The 25,750-nt window shown below is 25.9% G+C and overlaps 1 protein-coding gene across 1 annotated transcript in view; it reads right to left on the reverse strand.

Moving 5' to 3' along the window:
* Positions 1–293: 293 nt before the first annotated feature.
* LOC136983189 (mucin-2-like) overlaps positions 294–25,750 on the reverse strand; it is a 39,659-nt gene continuing 14,202 nt past the window's right edge. Inside the window, exons 4-10 of the mRNA XM_067279845.1 lie at positions 24,270–24,440; positions 23,172–23,306; positions 6,603–6,739; positions 5,510–5,621; positions 3,321–3,446; positions 1,004–2,130; positions 294–700 (exon numbers count right to left, since the gene is read on the reverse strand). Of these exons, the coding sequence (XP_067135946.1) occupies positions 323–700; positions 1,004–2,130; positions 3,321–3,446; positions 5,510–5,621; positions 6,603–6,739; positions 23,172–23,306; positions 24,270–24,440 (2,186 nt within the window). The 3' untranslated portion in view covers positions 294–322. The remainder of the gene's footprint in view (positions 701–1,003; positions 2,131–3,320; positions 3,447–5,509; positions 5,622–6,602; positions 6,740–23,171; positions 23,307–24,269; positions 24,441–25,750) is intronic.

The following is a 25,750-nucleotide window of genomic DNA, read 5'->3' on the forward strand; positions in this document are numbered from 1 at the left end:
AAGTATAGCTACGTAAGTGTGTATAAGAAAACAAATCAATTTAATTTTTCTACGTTGTGTATAGAAATTTCAGTTAAAGAATTACAAAAAAAATTAATAAAAATGATAAATTTTATTATAAACAATAAAATGCAATGCTTATAACAGCATTAATTTTTGAAAAAACGCAAAAAAAAAATTATAACATAAAATGCATTTTAAACAAATTCCGCTTTGTTTATATAAAGAAATAAATTAAAAAACTAAAAAATAAAATAAAATTTTGTGCCTTTATTTTTGTTTTTTCCTCTTTATTTTATTTATATTTTTATTTGACTTCGTTTTAAGAATTGATACTTAATGACGGATCAGAAAATTCGAAAATTTCATTATCCGATAGAAATTTCATTTCCGAATCTTCCGCTAATTTATTTTGTGAGGATTTACGTTTCCTCATGAGGTAACATATAATTGCAATTAAAAATAATGTTGTTATAGTTACACATGCAGTAACTGCGATGATAACAGTTAATGAATCTGAGGTTTTTGCCTTGGATAACCTACTCGAAATCACCCTATTCTTTGTTCTGGAACTGTAATCTATGGTCCACATTAATTCGGTTGTTTCCTTCGAATCCGTAACAGATTTTATTGTTGTTGTCAGTGTTGTTGCTGCTGTTTCAGTTTTTGTAGTCGCTCCGTTCTTCTGGTCTTTCAGTAGCTTTGACACTTGAACTTGTCATTAATTTCTCAAGATTCATCGTTGTTTCCTTATTTCTTGTGGTTGTTCTTGGAGGCATTTTTGTGTTTTTAGCATTTGTAGTTGTTGACGTTGTTAACGGAACTTTTCTGCTCGTAGGTATTAATTTTTCTGTTGTAATTAACCATTTTGTTGTCGATTCGCGTGTTGTAAGAGGTGGCTTCTTTGAAGTTAACAAAGGTGGCGCTCGTGTCACTTTTCTTGTTGTTGTTGTTGTCTGTTGCTTTGTAGTTGGTCGTTTTGTAGTTGTATCACGAATTATTATTGGTTTCTTTGAAGTTGTATTGGGTATAGTTGTTGGCTTTCTTGTAGTCGTAGTAGGAACAGTTGTTGGCTTTCTTGTAGTCGTAGTAGGACAGTTGTTGGCTTTCTTGTAGTCGTAGTAGGGACAGTTGTTGGCTTTCTTGTAGTTGTAGTAGGAACAGTTGTTGGCTTTCTTGTAGTCGTAGTAGGAACAGTTGTTGGCTTTCTTGTAGTCGTAGTAGGAACAGTTGTTGGCTTTCTTGTAGTTGTAGTAGGAACAGTTGTTGTCTTTCTTGTAGTTGTAATAGGAATTGTTGTTGGCTTTCTTGTAGTCGTAGTAGGAACAGTTGTTGTTTTTCTTGTAGTAGTAATAGGAATTGTTGTTGGATTTCTTGTAGTTGTATTAGGAATTGTTGGTTTTCTTGTAGTTGTATTAGGAATTGTTGTTAGTTTTCTTGTAGTTGTATTAGGAATTGTTGTTGGCTTTCTTGTAGTTGTATTAGGAACTGTTGTTAATTTGCTTGTACTTTGTACTGTTGTTGGATTCCAAACAGTAAACACAGGCGTTACTTTCCTGGGAGGTGAGGTAGGTTTCTGTGTTGTTGTACTTTGTGGAGTCGTTTCCTTTTGTGTCGGAACAGGCAAATATGTGGTTACATTTCTTGAGTTTGTTGTCTGTCCGGTTGTTTCTGTTATTATCAACTTAGTTTTATTATTAACGTCAACAGAAACCACATTTTTCATAGTAGAAGGACTCGATATGGTCGTAAGCGATGGAACAAGATTAATAGTGTTGGTCGTCGTTCTATTCGATAACTTAACTGATGTACTAGTTTCGCCCAAGTTATTTGTTGTTAATCCGATAGTTTTATTAGTTTCTTGTGCAGTTGTTGTTGGTGCCGCTGCTGTTGTTGATGTAGTTATAAAAGTCGAATTCAATAAAGTTGTAAATTTAGCAGTGGAATCGTTATTTGTTGAAAAATACGGTTGAATGGTGCCGTTAACAGTTGATACTATGGACGTCGACTTGGTTATGTTTTTAGGTTCTTCTGACGCCATTCCAGTCGTAAACGTTGAAAAGATTGTTTGATTTGATGTTGTACTCGGTTTTGGTTGAGGTTCTGGACCAAATATAAATGTTCGGTTTGCTAAATAATAACGCAAATTATATAATTTGTTACGTTAGTAATCAGTTGTTTAATAGTTATATTAGTACATTAATACTTATATCAATAGATTAAAGTTAACAGTTACTAGTTACGTCAATAGTTAGTAGTCTTACGTTACCAATTACATTCGCTGTTACGCCGATAGAATGGCTTATGTTAGTAGGGTTACGTCGATTTTAACCTTACGTTAGTAGTTAGCAGTTACTTTAACACTTGCTTTACTGATTAGCAGCTAGCATTTATATTAGTAATTAATACTTTTATTTTAAAATCTAACAAAAAAAATTAGTATATTATTTGTATTTTTAGCTTCTCCTTTATAAATTTTAACCAAGAAAATACACGAAACGACTATTTTAAACTTGAAAATCGAACTCTGTAAAATCGCAGATATGTAATTTTATTATTTTAGAATTAAAAAATAAAATAATTTTTAAAAAGTTTAAATTAAAAAATGCATTTTTAGGCCATATACAATGACTTAAGGAATTTTTGTGTTTTATATATAAAAATATTAGAAAAAACTCAACACTCACTTTAGGTAATTTCACTTTATTACATTTAAAAAATATTCAATTATTACATGAAAAAATAGTTTAAATTAAATTAAATAAATTAACATAAATAGCAACCAAAGTGATTATAATAAATCCAAAAATTTCAATTTAAGTCCAAAAAACTGAAGCCAAATTTGACAATTTTTAAAAAAATAACAGCAAGAATTTTACAATATTTTAAATAAATATAACCAAAAAAATATTTTTTACAATTTTAAAGTAATTTTTTCTAATTTTTTTTTGGTTTTTTTAAATAATTTTACTGAATTTTTTTACAATTTTAATAATAAAAAATAATCAATTTAAATTAAAATAATTAAATCAAGTCAACAAATAATTTCAGCAAAAATTCACAAATAAACCACTTATTTATAATATTATATTTATATAAAAATTTAATATATGTATATATATTATATAAATTAGTACGTTTGTATGTCTGTACAAAGCATGTATTATAAATTAGGTTAACATAGTACAGAATTACCTAAAGTGAGGAGTTTTTAGTGGATTTTTTAAAATTATTTGTTACAGTTTTGTAATAATAATAATAATAATATTCATTAATACTTTTTAAATTATTTAATAAATCTATAATTAAAATATTTTTACCAGTTTTAGTACAGAATTGTTCGTAATCGTCGCAACAAGTCGAATTAATTAAACATTCTTCCTTGCAGGAGCATGTGGAATTTTCTTCCATTCCAACGTTGCAACGTCCTTGACAAGAATAGAATTCTATTTAAAAAAAAATCAAAATTTATATCAAAACACCTATTTTACTATTTATTTTTTAAATATTTAAGTTATTAAGTGAAAATAAGTGCCAGGTAATAGCGTAGTTTAACGCGAAATAGCGTGAAAACTTAAAGGAAATGAAAATGCATACTTGAATAATCCTCTGATAAGAATATAGTGTTATATCTTCTCAACAAATAAATCGCGATCTACTGAAGCTCAAGAGCAACACTGGTGAATGGATAAATTTAAATATTTTTAATGGATGTTGATACTTAAAAATTTTTTGGAATTGATTTTTTATGATTTTAAATCATATTTATATTATAAAACATTTTAAATATTATTTTAATTACTTAGATATTAAATACAATAAGAATCATCCCAAAAACTGATTTAATATTCACCTTCGAAATATTTAATGATTTTTACCAAAATATTTTTGGCCCTTTCTGTCCTAAAACTAATTAAAAATTTCAATAATATATTTCGAGGTTTTTAAAAACTATTTCTTTAATTTGAAATTCTCATAAAGTTAATTAATTAACAATCTTATAGTGTTGCTCTTGAGCTTCACTAGATCGCGATCCACCGATTGACAAACCGTTAAATTATTTTCTTATAGCCGAATTCCCCAAGGATGCATCCTCAATTATTTTAAAGGCTCGTCCATCTTCAGTAATTTTTAAAATGTTTAGAGTTAGTTTCAACGTATTGTTGACAAAAGGGTAGTATTTTTTCTTGTGTTGTATACATTTTTCCTTACTTTTTTCTTATTTTTTTAAACATCTTTTCATCCATGCATTACAGCATAGAATGATACTGTATCAATTATTTAAGCCGCCTGTATACACTATACAACTTTCCAGTACATAATTCACTTCGGTACAGTCAACAGAAACTTCTTTTTTCCAAATTTCGAGGTTCCTAATTGTTTGATCTTTATGAAAATTTAACAATGCTTGACGTTATGATAAAAGGAAACTACAAAGAAAAAGCTTTTTTTTTTTTTTTCGATTTTTCTCAATTTAGAAAGAGTTCTCGAACAAACAGGCAAACGAACAAACAGGCAAACATTCTAAAAAATATATATTTAATAGATTAATTCGGTTATTTATTTTTAACTATCCAAAAAATACATTTCCTCTACAGTCGCATATACGCTCTATAGAGCTTTCGTGTATAATTTTTATAAATTTTAAGCTATAAAACTAAAAAAATATTAGTTAAAAATATTATATTTAATTCCTAAAACGATTATAAAAATAATCATTACTATATTTAAAGTGTTTTTTTAGATATTGAGAAGACAGACATACGAATGGACTTTAAAAATATATAAAGCAGCTATAAATTTATAAATATTAAAATTTAATATTTCGAAAGATATAATTATATTATGTACAGTCGAACCTCTAAATAACGGCCGCTTTTCGTCAGTGGTCGTTGTTTACAGGTTTGACCGTAAGTCTGTCTGTTCCATATCTAAAAAAAATCTCTCTCAAATTACCGTAATGATTTTTATGAAGTTTATTTATAGATATTTAAAAATAAATAATCGAAGTAATCTAATACATGTATATATTTTTAAAACGTTTGTTTGTCTGTCTGTTTACTCAAAATCTCTATCTAAATCGAGAACATTCTAGAAATATAGGATTTTCGAACTTTTTTCTTTACTAGTTGATACATTTTCATAGACAGTACATTTTCATTTACGAGTATTTTTACGTATCGAGCGAATAGACAGACAAACAAACCAACTTTTAAAATATATAATAGTAATATAAAAATTAAGGAATTAATATTTTAAAATATATTTATTCAACTTATAAATTACATTTTAATTTTCTAATTAAATATAAATTTTTAAAACGTTTGTAAAAGAAATTTAAAGTTAAAGCATCGATTAACTGAATGTTTAGTTAAATTATTAAAAACAAAAAAAATAATTCTAAAGATTATTTTAATTATAAAGTCAATAATATAATTTTTAAATTAATTCTTACAATTTTTTAAATGCAAATTATAATAAAAGAATAATAAAATAATTTTTTTTTGACCTTTTGTAATGTTTGCAAATGCAAGTTCTTCGCAGGGGGTCGAATATAAACCAACATCATCGATAGCTGTATCACCAACGTAGCTGTCACCTCGTATTCCTTCAATTATAATCTGTAAAAAGTTTTTAAAATTAATTTTAGAAAAATCGATCGTGTTTAAGTGAAATAACAATATTTTCCAAAAACAATTTTACGTAAAATAAAATAAATTAAATTCAAAAAAGTCAGTTTAAAAATTTGTTTTTTTAAAATTGTATTTTCTTTTAAAATTGACTTTTTAAAATTGTATTTTTTAAAACTTGACTTTTTGAATTTCACTTTCTTATAAATTGACCTTTTTAATTGTATTTTTTACAAAAAGTGAGTTTTTAAAATTGCATTTTTTAAAACTTGACCTTTAGAATTGCACTTTCATATAAATTGACTTTTTACAATTGTATTTTTTACAAAGTGAGTTTTTACAAATTGTATTTTTAAATTGTATTTTTAACAAAAATTGAGTTTTAAAATTGTATTTTTTTATAAATTCATTTTTAAAATTATATTTTCTCAAAAATTCACTTTTAATTGACTTTTCTGAAGTTTGTTTTCTTGGATTTCACTTTTTTAGTTGACTTTTTTTACATTTTGTTTTCTTGAAAAAGTAAAAAAAATATTCTAAAAAATAAAAATCAAAGATATTCTTAGAAAAACCTCAAAAAGTCATAAAATTTCCGAAAAATCGTCTGAAAAGTACCCTTAAAAATTCAAAAAATATATATATTTATATATATTTTGAAGAAAATGACAAATTTTTAATATATTCTTAAAAATTCACAAAAATTTCCAATATTTAAATTTTAAAAACTCGAAAAATCGTGAAAAATTTAAAAGAATTTTGAAAAATTGAAGGCAGAGAAGAGTAGAACTGTTACATCGTTCTAAATTTATTCATTTTTGTGGTGTTTTAAATAAATATTTTAAATTTTTGTATTTTCTAAATAAAAAGTTCGAACTTTTGACATTTTTATATTTTGTAATTTTTTATTTTTTATTTTTAAATTCTAAAACAAGGAAAAATAATTAAAAATGGCGTTAGATGTATTTATCTTACCTGAAATTTTTCATTTAATTTAGGTATAGAAAGGCTGCTCTGGAGCCATAAATTGCCTTGTTCGCCTTCTTTCTCCCAAACGGGTGTCAATTCTTGAAACATTTGTGTCTCTTTCTTCATAAAAACCCGTAAAGTACCTGAAAAAATAAGGTTAAAAAGTTGTGTGACGCGTTAATTATCGTAACGTTAATTAAATTTAAAATGTCACCGGTTTGAATCATTAAATATGTTAAACAACAAATTCACTTTCTTTACCCTTTCACCGATCAATCTAATTAAATATTTCCTAATCACATTTAGTTTTAGTAAATGTTTTAAATATAATTAAAAATGTGTTAAAGATTGAATTTATTTGTGAAGTAAAATTAATTTTGCTTTTTGTATTTTTTTAAATTTACAATTTTGATTCGTTTTGATTGTGTTCAAAGCATGAAATTTAATTTGTTTTTTTAATAAATGTAAAATAAATCAAAAGATTTCCTTCAACTTGAAGTTGAAAGCCCACATTATGAGGAGCTAATTTGCACATTCTCAAGATTCCTAGGGCTTTTTCTATGGGGAATATCTCAAGAACTGAGTGTACCTGGACGGCCCAAAAACTTTGGAAGATTGTGAATTAAGGGAATAAGCAACACTTGTAATATCTGCTAAAGGAGGGATGCCTTTTAGGGAAACTGATCCCTATTTAGGTGTTGTGCGCGTGTAGAAAATCCGGGAAACTCCATGTGGACAGCTCAATGACGATGCACAAACCCGATACCAAACTATTGAGCACTTTAGAAGAACTCGGGTCAACTAATGAGTGAGAAATCTTCTATAAATTAAGGGATGTTATTAAAACTTTTGCTTCAATTTGAGGGCAAAAGCGTCGAATACATTGTAATTATAAATGGCTTCGGATGCTAATTCGATAGATATATGAGTAAGGTTTGTATACCTCATGGTTAAGTTGAGGTATACAAATACTTCAACTTACTGTTATTACTATCTGTATCTTCGTATCTGTTCTTGCAATTATTATTTATATATCTTAGTTATAACGTTAAGTTTTTAAGATTTTAATAATAAAACATGAGAATCTTCTTTGGTTATATGCCATTTTGAAACAATATGGCGGAGATTGTGATGAAAATAATGCCATACTGTTTCATAATGTATGTTAACATAAAGTTATAAAATGCCGCGTAATAACGTTGACAAACATTCAGATTTTAAACAGAATAATCGAATTTTAAGTTCGCTTTTTCAAGATACGAATACATAATCTTACATCCTAAAACCTTTCGCCATTTTGTGACGCCAATATGACGCCATTTTGTATCGGTGAAACAAAATGGCGTCACATTGGCGTCGTCAATCAGTTTATTAATATAACCAAACAACTGAACAACAGCTACTAACGGAACGATCGTAGTAAAGTGGCCTGTTTAGAGGTTATTTTGTACTCATTTTTAAAAGTTTTTGGGAAAATGGCTGCTATTGAGAGGTGGCTATATTGGAGATTCAGTATATATATATACAAATAATTATTTTTATAACTATTTTTATAATGTTAAATCCTCATCACCAGTTGTAAAAAAATCATAATATTGTTATTTTTATAGGAAATTTTATTAATTATTTTATAAATTTTTAAATTAATTTCTTAAATGTTTATAAGATACAACGATACAGTTTCACTTCCACTTATTACTTTATATAAATAATATATATAAACATTCTAAAAATTTATCTTATTTTTATTTTCTAGAAAGGCGAGATGAGGATTTTTCTGTCATTTTTTTAATATAAGTTCAATATAATCCAGATACTGTCAAGATATGGTGAATGTCTGGGTGTCTGTTCAATTTTTTTTTTTATGAGGTGAACAATCACTTTGATATAGGAACACAGGCTTTTCTTTTCTTTTTTAATAACCGACTTAATGATATTTTATTGTTTCTGGGTAGTTTATCTATCACACAAAAGACCAAAAAACAAGGGGTAAACAGAAAAATCTTCCATAATTAATAATTTTCTAGAACAATTATTTCTAGATAAACGGAAATCTTTATAATTAATTATCGTAAATAAATAAATAGAATTTATTCATTAATATTTAAATCATTTTTAATACAATTTTGTTTATTTATAAAATATTTATGCTTGTTTTCCTCATACTTTTTCTCTTTCTCCTCTTCCTCTTCCTCTTTTATTTTTATTCTATTTTTTACAGATATGTATTGATTTAAATTAATTTTATTAAAAAGAATTTTATTTAAATTTTTATGTAAAAGTATTATAATTAAATTTTTAAATATAAGTTTAAAAATTAACAATAAACAAAGGTAAATCTTAAAAAATAATTTACGAAAATTATTAAAACTTGAATTAAATTAGTGTTAAAGCTGACGGTAGTTTAATTGTAACAATAGTATTGATAAAACTATTATTAGTAGTATTAATATAAGTAATATTACTAATGATACTAATACTAATATTTATGCTGATGCCACTGCTGCTATTGCTGATACCATTGCTACTACTGATAATATTACTGCTACTACTAGTGCTATTGCTGCCGCTGTTACTTCAACTACTGTTATTCCTGCTAGTAATAATATTATTACTAATACTATCAAACTGAACTACTTTATTAGTGCTATCTTTAATAATTTTGATAGTAACCGAACTAAAATACTATTAAACTCTTATTGAAACTAATACTACTTCAACTAAACTACTAGCAACGACAACTATTAAATCTTCCAAAAAAATAATTTTTTAAATGAAATTTAAGGCTTGATATTAAAAGGAAAAAGTCCCAAAGAAATCTATTCTTAGATAATTTAGAGAAAGGACAAGAAAGGACGTCTTTGTCAAACCCAAAAGACAAATTCTTTATTCATTATCACGCCACATTAAACAAGGGATATTAAAAGTTTATAACTGAACAGCGGGTGTGTAATTATCCAAACTATAGATATAAGCGGAAAGATATGATTTAATAAACTAATATGGCGACATTAAATCTAATAACACGCACTAATTGCACCGCGTAAAAATATTCAATGACGCAATAATTCCTACTCTATCCATTAAAGATCAATATTAATGATACAATTCTTACACGTGGAAATTGCTTTATTAAATTCCTTTTTTATATATAAAAAAACGTATTAAATACGTCATTGACGTTTGTCTAAAGTAATCATATTTAAAATGAATATCTTGACGTGCACTTTTCTCATCCATGTATATGTGGCAAGCAGGAAATACATTTAGGAGAAAGAGGAAATTGTTTGGTAGCAGCGGTTCTTGACGTTAAGCACCAAACTGTTTCTCATCTAGATTGAGAATTTATTAAGTAACTGTATATATATATATATATATATATATATATACACATATCTGATATCTGGCATGTTGTTTTAATAGAGATAAATTATAATTTATTCATCCTAACTCGTTTGAGTGAATAATATATATAAATTTTCCAGTGAACGTCTTTAAAGATGGTTACCTTATCAAATAAGTTACATAAATGATGTGTAATCACAGCCGAATTTACATATAAACAAGCTATAATTTAGGGCCTGGCGTTATGAGGGCCTTTTTACGTATTACCCATTATTGTTTGATAAGGAGGGAGGGCCTCTTGTGACTATAAATCCGGCTCTTTCTATAATGATAAATTCGTTTAAAAGCCGCTTAAAGGTTAGAAAATTTGATTTAAATATAAATTTCTATCAATTTCACGAATCAGTATCATGAAATTGATGCTTTAAATTTTAATTGTATTTTTTTTTTTTTATTTAATTTAACAATCGATTTCAACAATAGATTTGTTTATTCTATTGTAACTGATATTTATTTTAATAATCAATTTTAACAATTCGCTTCCACGAAATTTAATTGTCAGTTTCTATCACCACGTGGAAAAAAGATATATATGACTTTTTTACACGTGGTAATTGAAATTGATCATTCTTTTAATTTAAAAAAATATTAAAAAATATATTAAAAATGCAAATTAAAAATAAAATATTGATATTTTAAAAATAAATTATAGATATAATAAGAATTGAATTTATTAACAGCTATGCTGTGCATTTTATTTTTATTTTTTAATTTTCTGCAAGGAATATAACATAATGAAGTGTATTTTCTGTTAGAATTATTACCTAATGTAGTAATAAGTAAAACCACAGTTTTAGTTGATAAGCTTCTGCTACCAGAAGAGTAAAATTTAAAGAGAACGATCGACATTATCTAACGCATCACAGAAGAATGTGTTAATTATTGGAAAGAAACCATCTCGTAATCTTTATGAAAAGAAAATCCTAAAAAAAAAAGAGAGAGAGAGAGTAAAATTAAAGTATTTCATACCACCTTATGGTGGAAAAGAGGGAACATAAATCACTAGGAAGATAATGATGTACTTTGATATTTCCTCTATGTTAATTGAATGCCTGGTGAAGTAATAATAAAACATTTATAATTATCGAATTTTTGGCGTTAGGTAATTTAATTTGTTTTCAAATTAAAAACACAATTATTTTCTGCTAAGATAATGTTACAAATTTTGTATTAGCTTAATAGAAAATTTAAGCAGATAAAAGGAAAAAAAAGTAATGAAAATATGTTTGTTTATTAAGTGAATAGCTAAAATTGTTAATAAGAAATATTCAAAATATAAACTCTTGTGTATAAAAATGTCTTTTGATTTTGAACGTGGGTTCGGATTCCTGATTTCGATACGAACCCACTCTTGAAACATTTTTTTTTATCTGAGCAGGAAAGTTTTTTAAGTTTCGGCGAACTTAGTTTATAGAGGGATCTTAATTAAGTATACGATTTTTTACAACTCCTTGTTGTGTACAATGGTGCACTTTTGGCAAACACTCCCCTTCAGTTATGTGTACTGTACAGTACAATAGATCGCGGATCCCCAACATTGAAGAATTTACTTAAAATGTTCTGTAAATATTTTTAACTGATAATTTATTCAAACGATTGGTGGAATTCGTATGCCATTAACACCAATAAAACAAGTCTATGTGGATAATGCCTCGATCTTCTTATTGTGTACAACGATGTACTATACCTTTCTCAACCCCTTTCTTTTACACTGTACACGTAATTAACGGACGGTACAAACTCCTGTTCTAATGCATTTTGAGCGTTGATTCGAATCTCTAGCTTGGACAAGAATCCACACTCAAAACACTTTAAAATCTTAATCATAAAAGGAGTTTTCGAGCGTGGATTCACCTCTCTGGTTAAGGTCTAAATCCACGCTTAAAACTGATTGCTTGATTCCTATATAAAAGGAAGCGTTATGGTAATGAATATTCAAATACGAACCCATTCCCAAAATGGAGGAACGTGGGTCAGAGATTCGAACCCACGACTTTTGTCAAAACACATTCCTTTTTCAGAAAGCATAGCATACATTTCATACATTAAGATTGAATATTATTTTATCGATCGATTAATAGAAATTTCTTTGACACTTTTACAAATTTCTAATTCAAAATATTTGTGATTGTATATAAATTTCTGTGAAACTCACACAAAGAATGACGTTTGGGTCGAACTTTGTCAACATATCGATAAACGTTAATAGTTTTAGTTGGGAGGTAGCAACGATTCAGTATGTGATATAAGGAAAATTATGGCTGAGTATGCAGCCTGCGGTCATTGATGTTGTTGACATAAGATTCGACCATAAATTTTCTTTCTCTTGTCGCAGACCTCTTATCAATTGAATGCTCTGACTTTTCTCAGTCAATTTGATTGTCTACTTATGTACAAGAAGAATATAACTTTCTAGTGATTCTCCTTTCTGACTCGTCTCCTCTTTTCCTCGAGATATTTACACCAAAGTTTATGAAAGATATATGAGGCCACTCTACAAGATAATGGAAAAAGTCATAAAATCAATTAACGGAGTTTTATCGTGAAAAATTCATGTACATAATATTTCATATTACCTGTATTTATTAAGGAGGGAAAAAGGAAAAGAATATTGAGCCACATGTTTTATTTTATGTAATTTTTTTAGAACTTTAAACGAGAAAGTAAATATATAGGCCTAAATTCAAAAATTATTTAATTTAGTTTTTTCTTTCTTTTAATAAAGGTTGTGTAAAACAGTTTGCTGTGTTTAATAAGGAACGACGTCTAAATACTAGTACTGTACTATCAGTCAAACCTCTGATAAGCGGCCACTTATGGATATATAAAGATAATGGCCGTTGTTTGCAGGTTATTTTGTACGCATATTTCTTTAAAAAAGTTCTTGTGTAGAGTTGGCCGTAGTTAAGAGGTTCGACTGTATTTAATTTTGCGTATATTTTTAAGATAAAAAAATTAGAATTTTAGATGCGATTTAAAAAAAAAATATGATAAAGATAAATTAGATTAAATAAATTTTTGAATTTATAAATATTATATAAAAATAATTTCCTGTTTTCTAAGAAGAAAAGAGAGGAATATAGAAAGTATCTTTTTAATTTTATACGTTATCTTTAAATTTGAAAAAAGAAAATCGAGATTTTAAGTAGGATTTTTCTTTAAAAATATAATAAATATCTATTCGAAAATAATTTAATTAAATAAATATTATAGAAAATGCGTGGGTATTCATTTAAAAAAGGAAGGAAAATATAAGCGATTATACGCCTAATTTTGCGCGATTTTTAAAATAAGAAAATTCGAATTTTAAGCGACTTTTTAAACAAAATTATAAAATTAAAAAATAATTTAATTTGAATTTTAAGAAAATTATATAAAATTATCCCTATATTAACTTAAAAAATATAAATTATAAGCGCTAAATGTCTAATTCTGAGTAATTTTTAAGATAAAAAGTTAGTACTTTAAGCAATAAAATTAATTTAATTTCTTTAAAAGTACAGAAAAATAGAAGCATAGGTATGTATGTACTGTACGTTCTTAATCATGAACTTCTTTTTTAATTTGAATTTTTGTATACGGTAATTAATTCTGTTATATATAATCCGATTATAAAGTCATCGTATTCTCTATCTTTTAACAAGATTATAATGACATTTTAAGCAGCTTTAACAAATTATATTTTTGCGTATTAACTATAATAAATCGACTAAGAATTAAGTAAACTTGTACTTTTATTTTTAACTCAATGAAATTGGTATTTAATTTAGCTGTAACCCAAAAAAATTGTAATTTAGCTCAATTGCAACTCAAGAATATTGTGATTTAACTCAATCGCAACTCAAGAATATTGTGATTTAACTCAATTGCAACTCAAGAAAGTTATAATTTAACGAATTTATTTTCATTTTACAGCTATTTCACTTGATTAACAACTGAAATAATTATTTTAATTGAATTAACTGATATTGATTTGAGTTTTAATAAATAAAATAATGTTTAATTATCGTTAATTGAGTTAAAACTGTATAATTGCAAACTTTATTTCTACTCAAACTTAATTATGCTATTTCTCTTTTAAGTCAGCTGTTCAATATATCTTGTAGGATGCAATCTACAGGTTGATTATCTCAAGTTTTAATAGCTACTCTATTCTTATATATTTATGTATAATTTTATCAATATTTTATTTAAAATATAGATGTTTTATAATGTAAATATAACAATTAAAATCTTAATTAAATAAATAATTTTTTATATTTTTATCTTTTGTAGATTTTTTAAAATTATTATTAAGTTAAATAATTTTCACTTTTCAATCTTTCTAATATTTTTTTATTTTGAATTTTTCCGCTATATATAATATAAATTCAACAACTATTATATATATTTTATAATATATATTACTTTTAAGATAGTAGTAAGAAAATTACTCCTTGAAATACATTTATCAGACCATAATTTCCCAGGGTCTAGAATTCAATTATTATAGTGTCAGACCAGATTAAATCCAGATTTAGCTTCAAAATCACGGAGTAAACTAATTCAGAGTAATCATACTACGTCCAGAATAACAGAATAAATATTCTACACCATAACTTACTCTGAGTACACTGGTCTTAATACGCTCTCAAAGGAGAAGATCCAAGAAATATACATCTACCAATTAGCAGATTCCTGCTAGGGATTGTAACCTCTTGCAAGGATCTGCTGAAGGATGTACAGTAGTAGAGATCTGCTACAAGCTAATGTAGAAAATTCCTACTAAAGTAGATCCCTACTACTCGATCCAGTCTTGGAATCTAAATCTAAACAGATGGCTCAAAGTCGATTATAGGTATGGAAATTAGCGTGTGTTTTTGAGATAAATGCAAATTAAACTTCTGTACAGTTTCGGGTATTGCTTCGCACAGTCTACAACTATTTTTCGAACACAAAGAAAACAATACTAGAAGCAGTGCATTGCACATTAGGTAGGAATTTAATTAAGCATCTCCCTCTTTCAAAACAAACAATGAGTTCGAATTGTGCATAGACAAATGGAATAAAATGTGGGACAAAGACTCGAATTGGGGCTACACCAAAACGTTTCTTCCCTTTAGTGAGGAATACCCTAACAACACCAATCAAAAACACCACTTATTCTATAGGCCAAATGCTCGCTGGGCATGGTTATTTTAACGCTTATCTGGCAAAATTTAAAGTTACAACCACTGCATTCTTCATATACTGGAGTACAGGAACAAGAAACTATTGAACCCTTCTTATACAAGTGTTTATGTGTATAAAACACGAACCAGCTGCTGTTGGAACTTGTTATACAAGGTGTCATATGTCTATGTCTACTGTGTCTCTAGTACAAAACCCTTATATATTGATACTTCTTGAAATTAATGGACAAATTAGTTAATTAAAGTCCAAACATAAAATATAGTATGACATAGTATGGTATGCGGATATGATATGTAGCAGTGCTATTAATGGTCCTAATGGGCCATTAATAGCACTGCTACAAACTCTACATCATTCACTTTTCTTAAATCATTATAACTTATTTATTAACAATGTGTCAAAGTGTTATACATTACTTTTTAAGTGAAACATTTAATTTTTATCTTCTTTAACCAACAATTTAACTATAATTTACCAAGTAAATTGTAATTAAATTACAATTAGTACCATGTTTATTACAATTTACTCCAGTAAATTGTAATAAATATGGTACTAATTGAACTAAAAACTTATTGAATTTCCAACTCTAACTCGAGAAATTCGACTATTAAAGTACAAAATGTTGTTTTATTTAAATAATTTAACTATTAAAGTTATTAAAAGCTGTTCAATTAAAAAAAAACAGCGTTAAGTTACGCTAGATTAACTCAGTTGTAGCACGAGTAACTCACTAAATACTTGCTCAAGCCTGAATTACTTACTCATCAAATTACATAATTATATTAACAATAATTAAAATCCATCCACAGATAATTAAAGTAGAATTTTTTCATACAATTAATTTAACGTTTTTTATGTAAAAATTCTATATTAAAAATCCAAAAAATCCGATTAAATTCCATTTTTTTCGCTTAATGCCATCTATTGGTTATGAGCAAATTTATCATAACTTTCACTTTAAAAAATTTAAATAAAAACATTAAAAATGTGTACGTTTATACATTTTAAGAGTAAATAAGAAATATTAGATTTAACTTTCGTTTTTTCAAAATAATAATATCGATATTTTGATTTATAAATAGAAGAAAATTGCAATATTTTTCATCATCTCGTGGCCATTAGTTACGCTTTTTGCGACGTTGAATGGCTTGAGGAAATGAAGTTTCTCGTAAGTAACAAGTCGAAATATTGTGAATTTACAGCTAATAATCGTTTATATTCGTCATTTTTTAAGATAAAAACTTAGTAAATAAGATTAAAACAAATTAAATTTCTCTTCGAATGGTTCTCTTCATTTTTCATTCGAAACAACAGAACCATGAGTGGTGATGATGAGGAGGAGGAGAGAAGTAAAACATAAATAAAAAATTAAAATAAAATATATATATATATATATATTATTACTAAAATAAATTTAATCTAACTGTAGAAAACTGTAACGCATTACTCTTACATATATTAAAATTTTAATATATTTACACAGACAAAAATCCTGTTACATTTTAATATCATTCTGATGCAGGTGATGCCTTATTTATGAGCGAATAAATAAATAAATAACTAAAAAATTTATTAATATCTGTTTATATCCGTTAAATATATTTATATTTCGAGTTTATTAAACGTTTAATGATAAATTTCTCAACTTTTAACTTATTTAAACTGGAAAGACAATGTTTTGTAGCTCGCGATCTATAGATTGAAAATTTCAAGTTTTAAACAATTTAAGTTTTGTAATTTTATATATATAATATTAACAATATAAATAATAAAAATATACTTTTTATAAACTTAATAATAATATTAGAATAATTGAAAAAAAAACAAGTTTATAAATGTTTTATGTTTTGATATTTGAAAAATTATTTTCAAGTAAAATAAAAATTAATATTCAACCTTTTTAAAATTTATTTTTCTTGAGTTTTTCTAATAAAAGCATCAAACATTATAAATATTTTTATAATATATAACATATTGTATACTTTAACATTAAAATAATCTAGAAATAAGTTATATATATATATTTTTAACGACATTTTTAACGATAAAGAGTAGCTTTAAAAAATGATTTTAAAGTTATATTACTATATAAAAAATATAAATTTTGATATAAAAATGGATTCTGTTTTAGTATATGGCATTATATCAGGAAGTTATTATACAGAAGAGCGTGTAGTTGATGTACAATTCGTTGTAGAATAATTTACGAGTTTGTACAAGAGCAGAGGCTACAGAGTTAAATCGGTTGTCTCTAGAACAATCTAGCAAAGAATTCTTAGCTTTAAATCTTTCAAAAGTAACACAAGGATTTATAGAACGTCACATTTACTGTATATAAGCAACAGATTTTCAGTAATCGCTAGCTTAACTACACCAAACAGGCATTTAAAACCGCCTTCTTGACCTATTTTTTTTTCTAGTTTATAATAACATTAAAATTAAATAAATAAATTTAATTAAATTTTCATCATTTATCCACTAATCCCATTACAAATAGGAGGCTTTAATTCTCATTTTCCTACTTGAATTTCGTAGATTGTATGGCTGTTTATATGGATATAAATACAGATATCATAAACATCCTTGTATAGGTTAGCGATCGAAGTAATCCTTGTTTAGTCTACTGATGAAGTTTGCTAAGTTTTAATGTGTTTTACTCAGAGATAATCTTCATCTCTGTAAATGTCATTTTGTAAATCCTGGCATTTTGATATGTCTGATAATTTATTTCACATCGTTTCACTTTGATAAATTACATTTAAATACACTAATTCTTGATAGCTAGTCCAATTTACATTGTTTATATCGCGCGTAGAACTTATGTAAATGAACTGATCTGATACGCCAACAAGGTAATAAAAATCACTAAAATTTATCAATTTTTGATATTCCAAACTGAATTTTTGCGTATAAAATTTTAAATTAATGATTTTAAATACAAAAAATTACAATTTTTAGTAATTATTATAAGTAATTCGTGTATGGAATCGATGTAAATGCACTAATCTGGTATACAGTCAGCATCACTAATCACAAAGCTTTATCAGTTTTTAATACTTCGAAATTCATTTTTGCATATATAAAATGATAAACTAATCATTTCTAGATGTTATAATTATTAAAAATTTCATTTTTAGCTAGCAATTCTGCTAAAAAAAGCTTTATTTTTTTTAGATAAATAGGACGACTTACAACAAAAACTTATTGCACTACTGGGACATTTTTATGCTTTTAAGTACCATTGTATAGGAGAATGTCTTTTAAGGATCTACTGCTCCTGAACAAACAAATGTTTGTTGGTATAAAGATGGCTTCTTGTTGTCTTGATGTACTGTACATACAAATTTAGATCTTTGTGATTTATAAAATGAAAGATTTAAAAGAAATATTCATATTATTTAATAATAAATAAATTTGTATAAGTAAATAAATAATTTATTCGTTTAAAAATTTCGCATTAAATTTAGATTCGTTCTGTTTAAATCAAATAAAAACTTAATGTTTTATTCAATACTGTTTTAGATATTTTTAAGAAGGAACGTAATTAAATTTGCTTAAATAAATTATTATTATTTTTTTTAATTTTAAAATTATATATTTTTTAAAATCTATACTTTATACAAAAATAAAAACTTCTTATAATTATTCTATAAAAATTCTAGAATTTTTAAAACATTTTAGAAAAATTCTAGTATTTCTAAGAATTTTAGAAAAAATTTTCTAGATATTCTAGAATTTTTATGGAATTATTTCTAGAATTGCGAAAATTTTACCGTTCTGGAATAGTTTTTAACATTTTTAAGTATATTTATATTTTTTCGTTCTGAAAATTCCATAAATATTATATAATTTATCTACCTTTATTGTATAATTATTAAAAAAAATTATGCAAATTCTTCTAAAAAAGTTTATAAAATTTTAAGTTAATTTATTCTAGAAATTTTAAAAAAATTTCAAAAATTATTTTTCTACAAAAACTCTATAATTCTATACATTTTTACAAAGAAGTTCTATAACATTTTTGGACTTTATAGAAGAAAAGTGCATAATACTTTAAAAAAAATAAAATTAAACTCTTTAAAGTTGTTCTAGAAAAGTTCTGTTACTTCTCTTTAACTATATAGGAGTATAAATAATAATAATTAAAAAAAAATCTAGAAATTCTACATTTCTACATAAAATTGTACACGTGTAGAATTTATTTTAATTGCCTAGAGAAATATAATACAGCAGCTCATCTATAAAATTTATAGGATAAAATACATGTAACTTAAAAAAAATAAATTATTTTTTTAATAATTTTTATAGAAATATTCTATAATTTTCTATAAAATATATAAAATTTATTATATTTACAAATTTAAAAATTATGAATTTAATTTCTCGACGAGTTTTGAGTATTTTAATTTAATTTTCGATGAATTTTTACTACATTTTAATTTAATCTCTCGACGATTTCGGCGCTATTTTTCGGGTTATTTTAAATTACGTACATGCTCACCCCCCTTCCTGTTTAATTTAATAATTAATTTAATGTTAGACAATTTAACAAAATCAAAAATAATAAAAATCATTTATATTTTTAAAGCAAGTTTTAGAAGTCGATTTCCTGTGTATAGACTTTTGTTAAATATCCATCAAATAGTTTCCTGTTTATAACTTTTTGAGGAGAAGAAGGGGGGATGTAGTTTTGGCTGTGTGGAAGTTATTGCTTCTGACAGCAGCTCTTGCCTTACAAGACATCAAAAAATATCTTACAATATAGCAACATACTGCTAATGTCACTTCTTATATTTTTTGATGGAACCGTTACCCTCTAATACATTTTATTAATGCAGGTCTCTCCCCACATATTTATATATTATAAAATAAAAAATTATATTACTTTTATAATATATTATATTGAATATTCACATTTTTTTTTTACAAAAAAGATCTCTCCAATTGAATTTTATTGAGTTAAAAAGTAGTTTATAAAATTCGGATTTTTTTTTTAATTTTTTAATTTATTTGTAAAATAATTATGATTAAGTAATTATAATTTAATTAATTATTTTTTAGTAAGTAAAACTGTTTATAAATTTTTAAATACGTAAAATATAATTAAATGCTACTGTTTGGTTTAATTTTAATTGTAATTAACATTTTTGAAATTTTTTAAATTAATATATAACAGTATTGTGGCCCTAAAGTCGGGTTGTGGCCTCTTTAAAGAGTAAATTACTGTGTATGCAATTTAACATGTAATACCTACAATTGTTTAATATACAAATTATACTATCGGAGGGCCGATTTATGCTTCAGGCCCTAAACTATAAAGAGTCTTCCTTCTCCGCATCGTAATAATAAATTTAAGTGAGCGAGGCCTCTGCAGTGTGAGGCTCTACGACGTAGCTCGTTTAGCTTATATACATACGTAAGTCTGTCCCCGGCCTTGACACACATATCGCCGAATTTCTGGCAAAAAACGCCATTAAACCTTTAACACACAAAGCTATAACGTAATTTAAGATGGGAGAAAGCCAGAAAATGCTTAACCTGGTCGACGGAACGACAAGTAACTTGTTATTTGACATAACAGAAGGAAGATTATTGAGATAAGCGACACAAACACAAGCAACAACAACAGTGAAGTAGATAGCAGCGATCGCAGCAAGCCATTATTCACTTCTGTTAGAAGATAATGGTATTTTTAGACATTGGTTTTACTTCCTATTTAAATCCCTTCCTTGTAAAACCCATCATTTTCTAAGAATTTTAAATGGCGTAGTAAGGGGGAAGGGGTGGTAGATTCAGTACTCCTCGTCGTAAATGCATTAGTTAGATGCAAAACTTGTTAGATAGATTCTTGCTACTCGAGAGTTTAAAGCCCATAAAATCGTTTTATATTCCACGATATGACTCTGCTTATCACTTTGTAGAATGCATTCGCCTATTATAATTTCATTTGTTTAATTAAATAATAGATATATTTTGTAATAAAATAAATTCTTTAAAAAAAAAAAAAATACAATTAACTATAAAGTATTTTAATTAAGAAGTAGTAGTTTATTTTCTTCCAACTTATTTAATTGTTCTCGACAGATTTTAATGTTTCTGTAGTTTTTAAATCAGTTGTTTATATAACTTATAATTGTATTTTTTTCAATTTAGTAGTTATAAATTGCGTTTTTATATTGTATTTTTCAACAATTTCACAACCTAATTACTCAAAATTGTATTTTTTGTGTTATATTTTTTCAATTGAGTTACTTATAATTGCGTTTTTTTGTATTGTAAATTTTTAGTATAGACTTGAGATTTTAATTATAATTTATGTATATATATATATAGTCCTTTGGAATTTATATATTTCTACACAATAGGAGATTGTCTTTACAGTTAAATTTTGATTAGAAAAGTTAAATACCTAAAATAATTCGAGTGTAGCAAACTTTTTTCTTCCACTCGACTGATACTTTTCTGGATCAACGAGTTAACTGATACAATGAAAAGACAATTTTGACCACATAAAATACCAAATCTTTCGAAGTTAAAAGTAATGGTAACATTCCTTTCACTTGTTGATGATAGGCAAGAAATTTCTTGATGATAATCAGCAGAAAATAACCTTTTATTCGTGGAATCTTAAATACTTCAAGAATCTTTACTCGAGATAATCGATTTTTCATTTTATAAAACAAAGAAGATGCTTTAAAGGAAATATGTACAATAAATAATAATTAATTTCCTATCTTAATAATGCAAAACATACAGTAAAAATTTTTTTCTTTAAATGCAAATTCTTCCTTTACGTGTACTGTACGTACGAAGACCTAAATTAGTGCAGAATTTTAATTACAATACAGTTTTTTTTTACATTAAAATATTCGTTAAATTTACTATTAAATTTATTAATTATAACGATTTTAATTAATTTCCTTCGTTAAAATTTAATTATTATTCCTTAAAAATGGAATTTATTTAGTAAAATTGTATACGTACGGAGCTAAATGCCACACTTGCTACCTTGCAAACGTGCGTGGTTGCGTACAAATCTACAGTTTCAGTGCATACTTATTGTATTTTATTATGTGTACTATAACATGCATTTATTCTAATTTGCATACATTTTATTTATATTTATATATTTACACGCAGAGTTGCTCAAAAGTTAATTGACCACCATAAAGAGTTTTCAAGTTTTCACCAATTTTTATCAAAGAACACGTTGTTCTAAACTCAGTTTAGGATTTATAACAAGGGTATACGAAAAGGCTTTTGGGCTACCCCGTGTTATTACATATACCCTTATTATCACAAACATAGAGAGTGACCAAAAAGTCAGATAATCATCATAAAAAATAAATTGTAAGCAATTTGTACCTACAAGTGGACTTTTCAGTGTTAAACTCACCCCTGTATATTTAGGTACCCTTTATAAAGGATGGCCCAAAACGACCTTCATAAATTTACCTCCTTAACGACTAAATTGTCTTATTTTGTAAGAAGTTTGTGCAGTACTTACAAGTGAACTTAGAATGCCAACCTGTACCACCCTGTATTATAAACGTAAAAGATAGCACAAAATTCACTTAACCATCGTAAATACTAAATATCAGTCTAATTTCGTAAGCGATTTGTACCGAAATTGGTACAATTCTATAGCAATTTTTGCCGAAAAACACGTTCTAAACTCGGTTTTCGCAAGTTAACCCGAAACACACGCGCACAAAAAAATAATAAATAAATAAATACGGTTAACCGATTTTTGGGCCGCCCCGTACATCGATACTAAAGATATTAAACTCGTGCACAAACAAATCAGCGACCGGTTTCTGGCATTGTGGTTGGTGTATTCAGAGGACACAGATTAGATTTTTTCCAATAACCGTCAGCATCCCTAACGTTTTGTTATTGAAATATATCGAAAAGTATTATTCCAATTTGCAAGAAAGGAAGAGAATGTCAATAAAAAATTCATAAGTAGAGGAGAAAAAACAAATCAAATCAATTTACCTGTTGTAGCGCCGTACATGTGATACCAAAAAACGAAACAAGCGGGTGTCAAATCTGAAGAATAAACAGGAGAAAACAAACGAGCTGTATCATTCTGCTTACGTGGAGACGAAGCTTCGATGTACATATAATAACCTAACAAAAGAGAGGAAAAAAACACAAGTAAAAATTACTTTTAATTTTTAAAAATACAAATGAATTTTCATTTTATAGCCTACGTTTTTTAGGAAAAAACAGAAAATTTCTGTTTTTTTACGATTTTTTTGTCTTTTAACTTTGTTTTTGCTGTTTGTAGAAGAAAATTATTAAAAAATTTAAATTCTAAATTAAAATATACAAAAGAAATCATTTTTAAACGTCAAAAATGGATTTTAATTTGTATTTTTGTGTGTGATTATTTTCTGAAAAAAAAGCAAAAAACAAGGAGAAAATGATAATGTATTTTTTCTTTCTTTTTGCTTTATTTCAGGAAGTAACTAGAAAAAAATACAAATTAAAATGCTCTTTTTAATACTTTAATTTAAAAATTTTAATTTATATCAATTTCTTTTCTTTAAAAGCATCAAAATCAAAGAGAAAATACAAATGAAAATCGATTTTATTACTTTGAATTTTTCGAAAAAAAAATCAAAGAAAATTCACTTTTTTTAAATTTTTTAATATTCTAATTTAAATATTTAAATTTCTACAGTTGTTTTACATTTAAAATAATCAATATAAATAAAATTTTTACGTAGACAGATCTATCCATTAATGTTTTGTTAATCACCAGATAAATAGTTTTACATCCATCCATCATATAAAAATTTTTTTTTAAAAAAATCTAAAAAAAATTAATGCTTTAAATGAATATTAATTACGTAAACGATGATTTATGATCCATTTTAACTAAAAAAAACCAACAAAAATGCTTAATTTCCCATTGAAATTACACGTAAATGACCAGATTTTTTTAAAATCTCGAAGCTGCATCAAGTTATACAGGAAATAAACGATTTAAATACATTTTATTTAATTCTACGACAAAATAACAAAATAAATTTTATATTTTAAGTTGTAAATTAAGAAAATATTACAAGAATTATTGTAAATTTCTACCTTCTTTGCCTTTTCCTAACGTGTGATCGTAGGAAGGTCCAGTGCCAACGTGTCCGGAAGGAGTGCTGAATTGGTGTCTTCTCCAATCGAAATCGTGATTTCTATCGTTTGTCCATCCGCATAATGTCGAATCTTCGAAATCGCAAGTTAATTTTGGATTTGGTATAGCAACTATTTATTAGAAATACATAAAATAACCTTTACTGGAATCTCTGTCATTTTTTGTAAGCTTTGTCGTTTTATTTACACACACAAGACACAATACATAAAATTCACACTAAATTAGTGGCAAAAATTCGCTTTAAAAACGTATTTATTTATTTATAAACCTTCAAATTTTATCCCCTTTTTTTTAAAAATATAATTCAAGAATTTTATCAAAAGTTTCTTTACATACATTTCCAATATTTTAAAAATAAAATCGATCGTTATTTTTCAAAAACTTGTTTACATCTTAAACTTTACAACATCAATTTTATAAATTATAACCGCATTCTTGTAAATAAACTCAGTACGAATGACGTCCCTCGGAGACTTTTCTGCATCTTTATACACATTCAATCTTTCAAATCTTAATCAAATAAATAAAATCTTAACTTAAAATTTTAATAAATTATATGAGAAAATGGAAATATTTTTCGGTCGACTTTCTCGATGTTTTTCTGTTTGTAACAAATTGAATTTGTGTTCTATTAGTAGAAAGCTGCAGGCTGTCCACTCCTAAGGGTCCATCTTGTCAAATTCAATCCAATAAATGGCAAAGAATTCTCTTCTTACACACTTCAACCTAGTGTCTAATTTCTATTGTTCATCACACTTCCCGTCCTCATCTTCTTTTACTGTTTTTCACAAACTGTGTAAATGTGTAAAGACATTTATGGTGATTACCAGAATTGAAAACAGGAATTTCAATGCATTCTTCGCATCCTTTTCTTCTCCCTCTCTTAAGGATTAAAGGTCATTCACTTGTGAGAATTTTTCCTACTTTTCTTTATGGAGAATCTTGAATAAACAATGCTGTTTTGTTAAACAAGGATTTACACATACTTTCCCCCTTCTTTTATACAAAATAATATAAAATTTAAAAGCACATAATTTATAAAAAAGCATTTTTTAAATTTATTCACTTATATTTCTTTTAAAAAAAAACATTTGAATTTCATTAGAAAACGATGATTTTTAAAACTTTTTCTTTAGGATTTTCTTAAATTTTCGTTTTTAGAAAGGAGATTTAAAAAAAAAATTATATTTCTACGCAAAATTTTAATGATATTTAAATAAAAATTTAACATAAATTTATTGTAGAGGTTATAAAATATTATAAAAATTTACTCATCTTTTTGTCACTCATTAATGAAGGATTTCAGAAAAAACAATTTATAAACACAATTTAAAAAGATATAAGCTTTAAGTTTATTTATTTAATTTAAAAAATTGGAAATTAATTAAAAATTTTTAAAGATGTTCTTCCTTGTAGAATC

This window comes from Centruroides vittatus, unplaced genomic scaffold (assembly GCF_030686945.1).
Source record: "Centruroides vittatus isolate TY-2023 unplaced genomic scaffold, ASM3068694v2 contig_877, whole genome shotgun sequence".
Lineage (NCBI taxonomy): Eukaryota > Metazoa > Arthropoda > Arachnida > Scorpiones > Buthidae > Centruroides > Centruroides vittatus.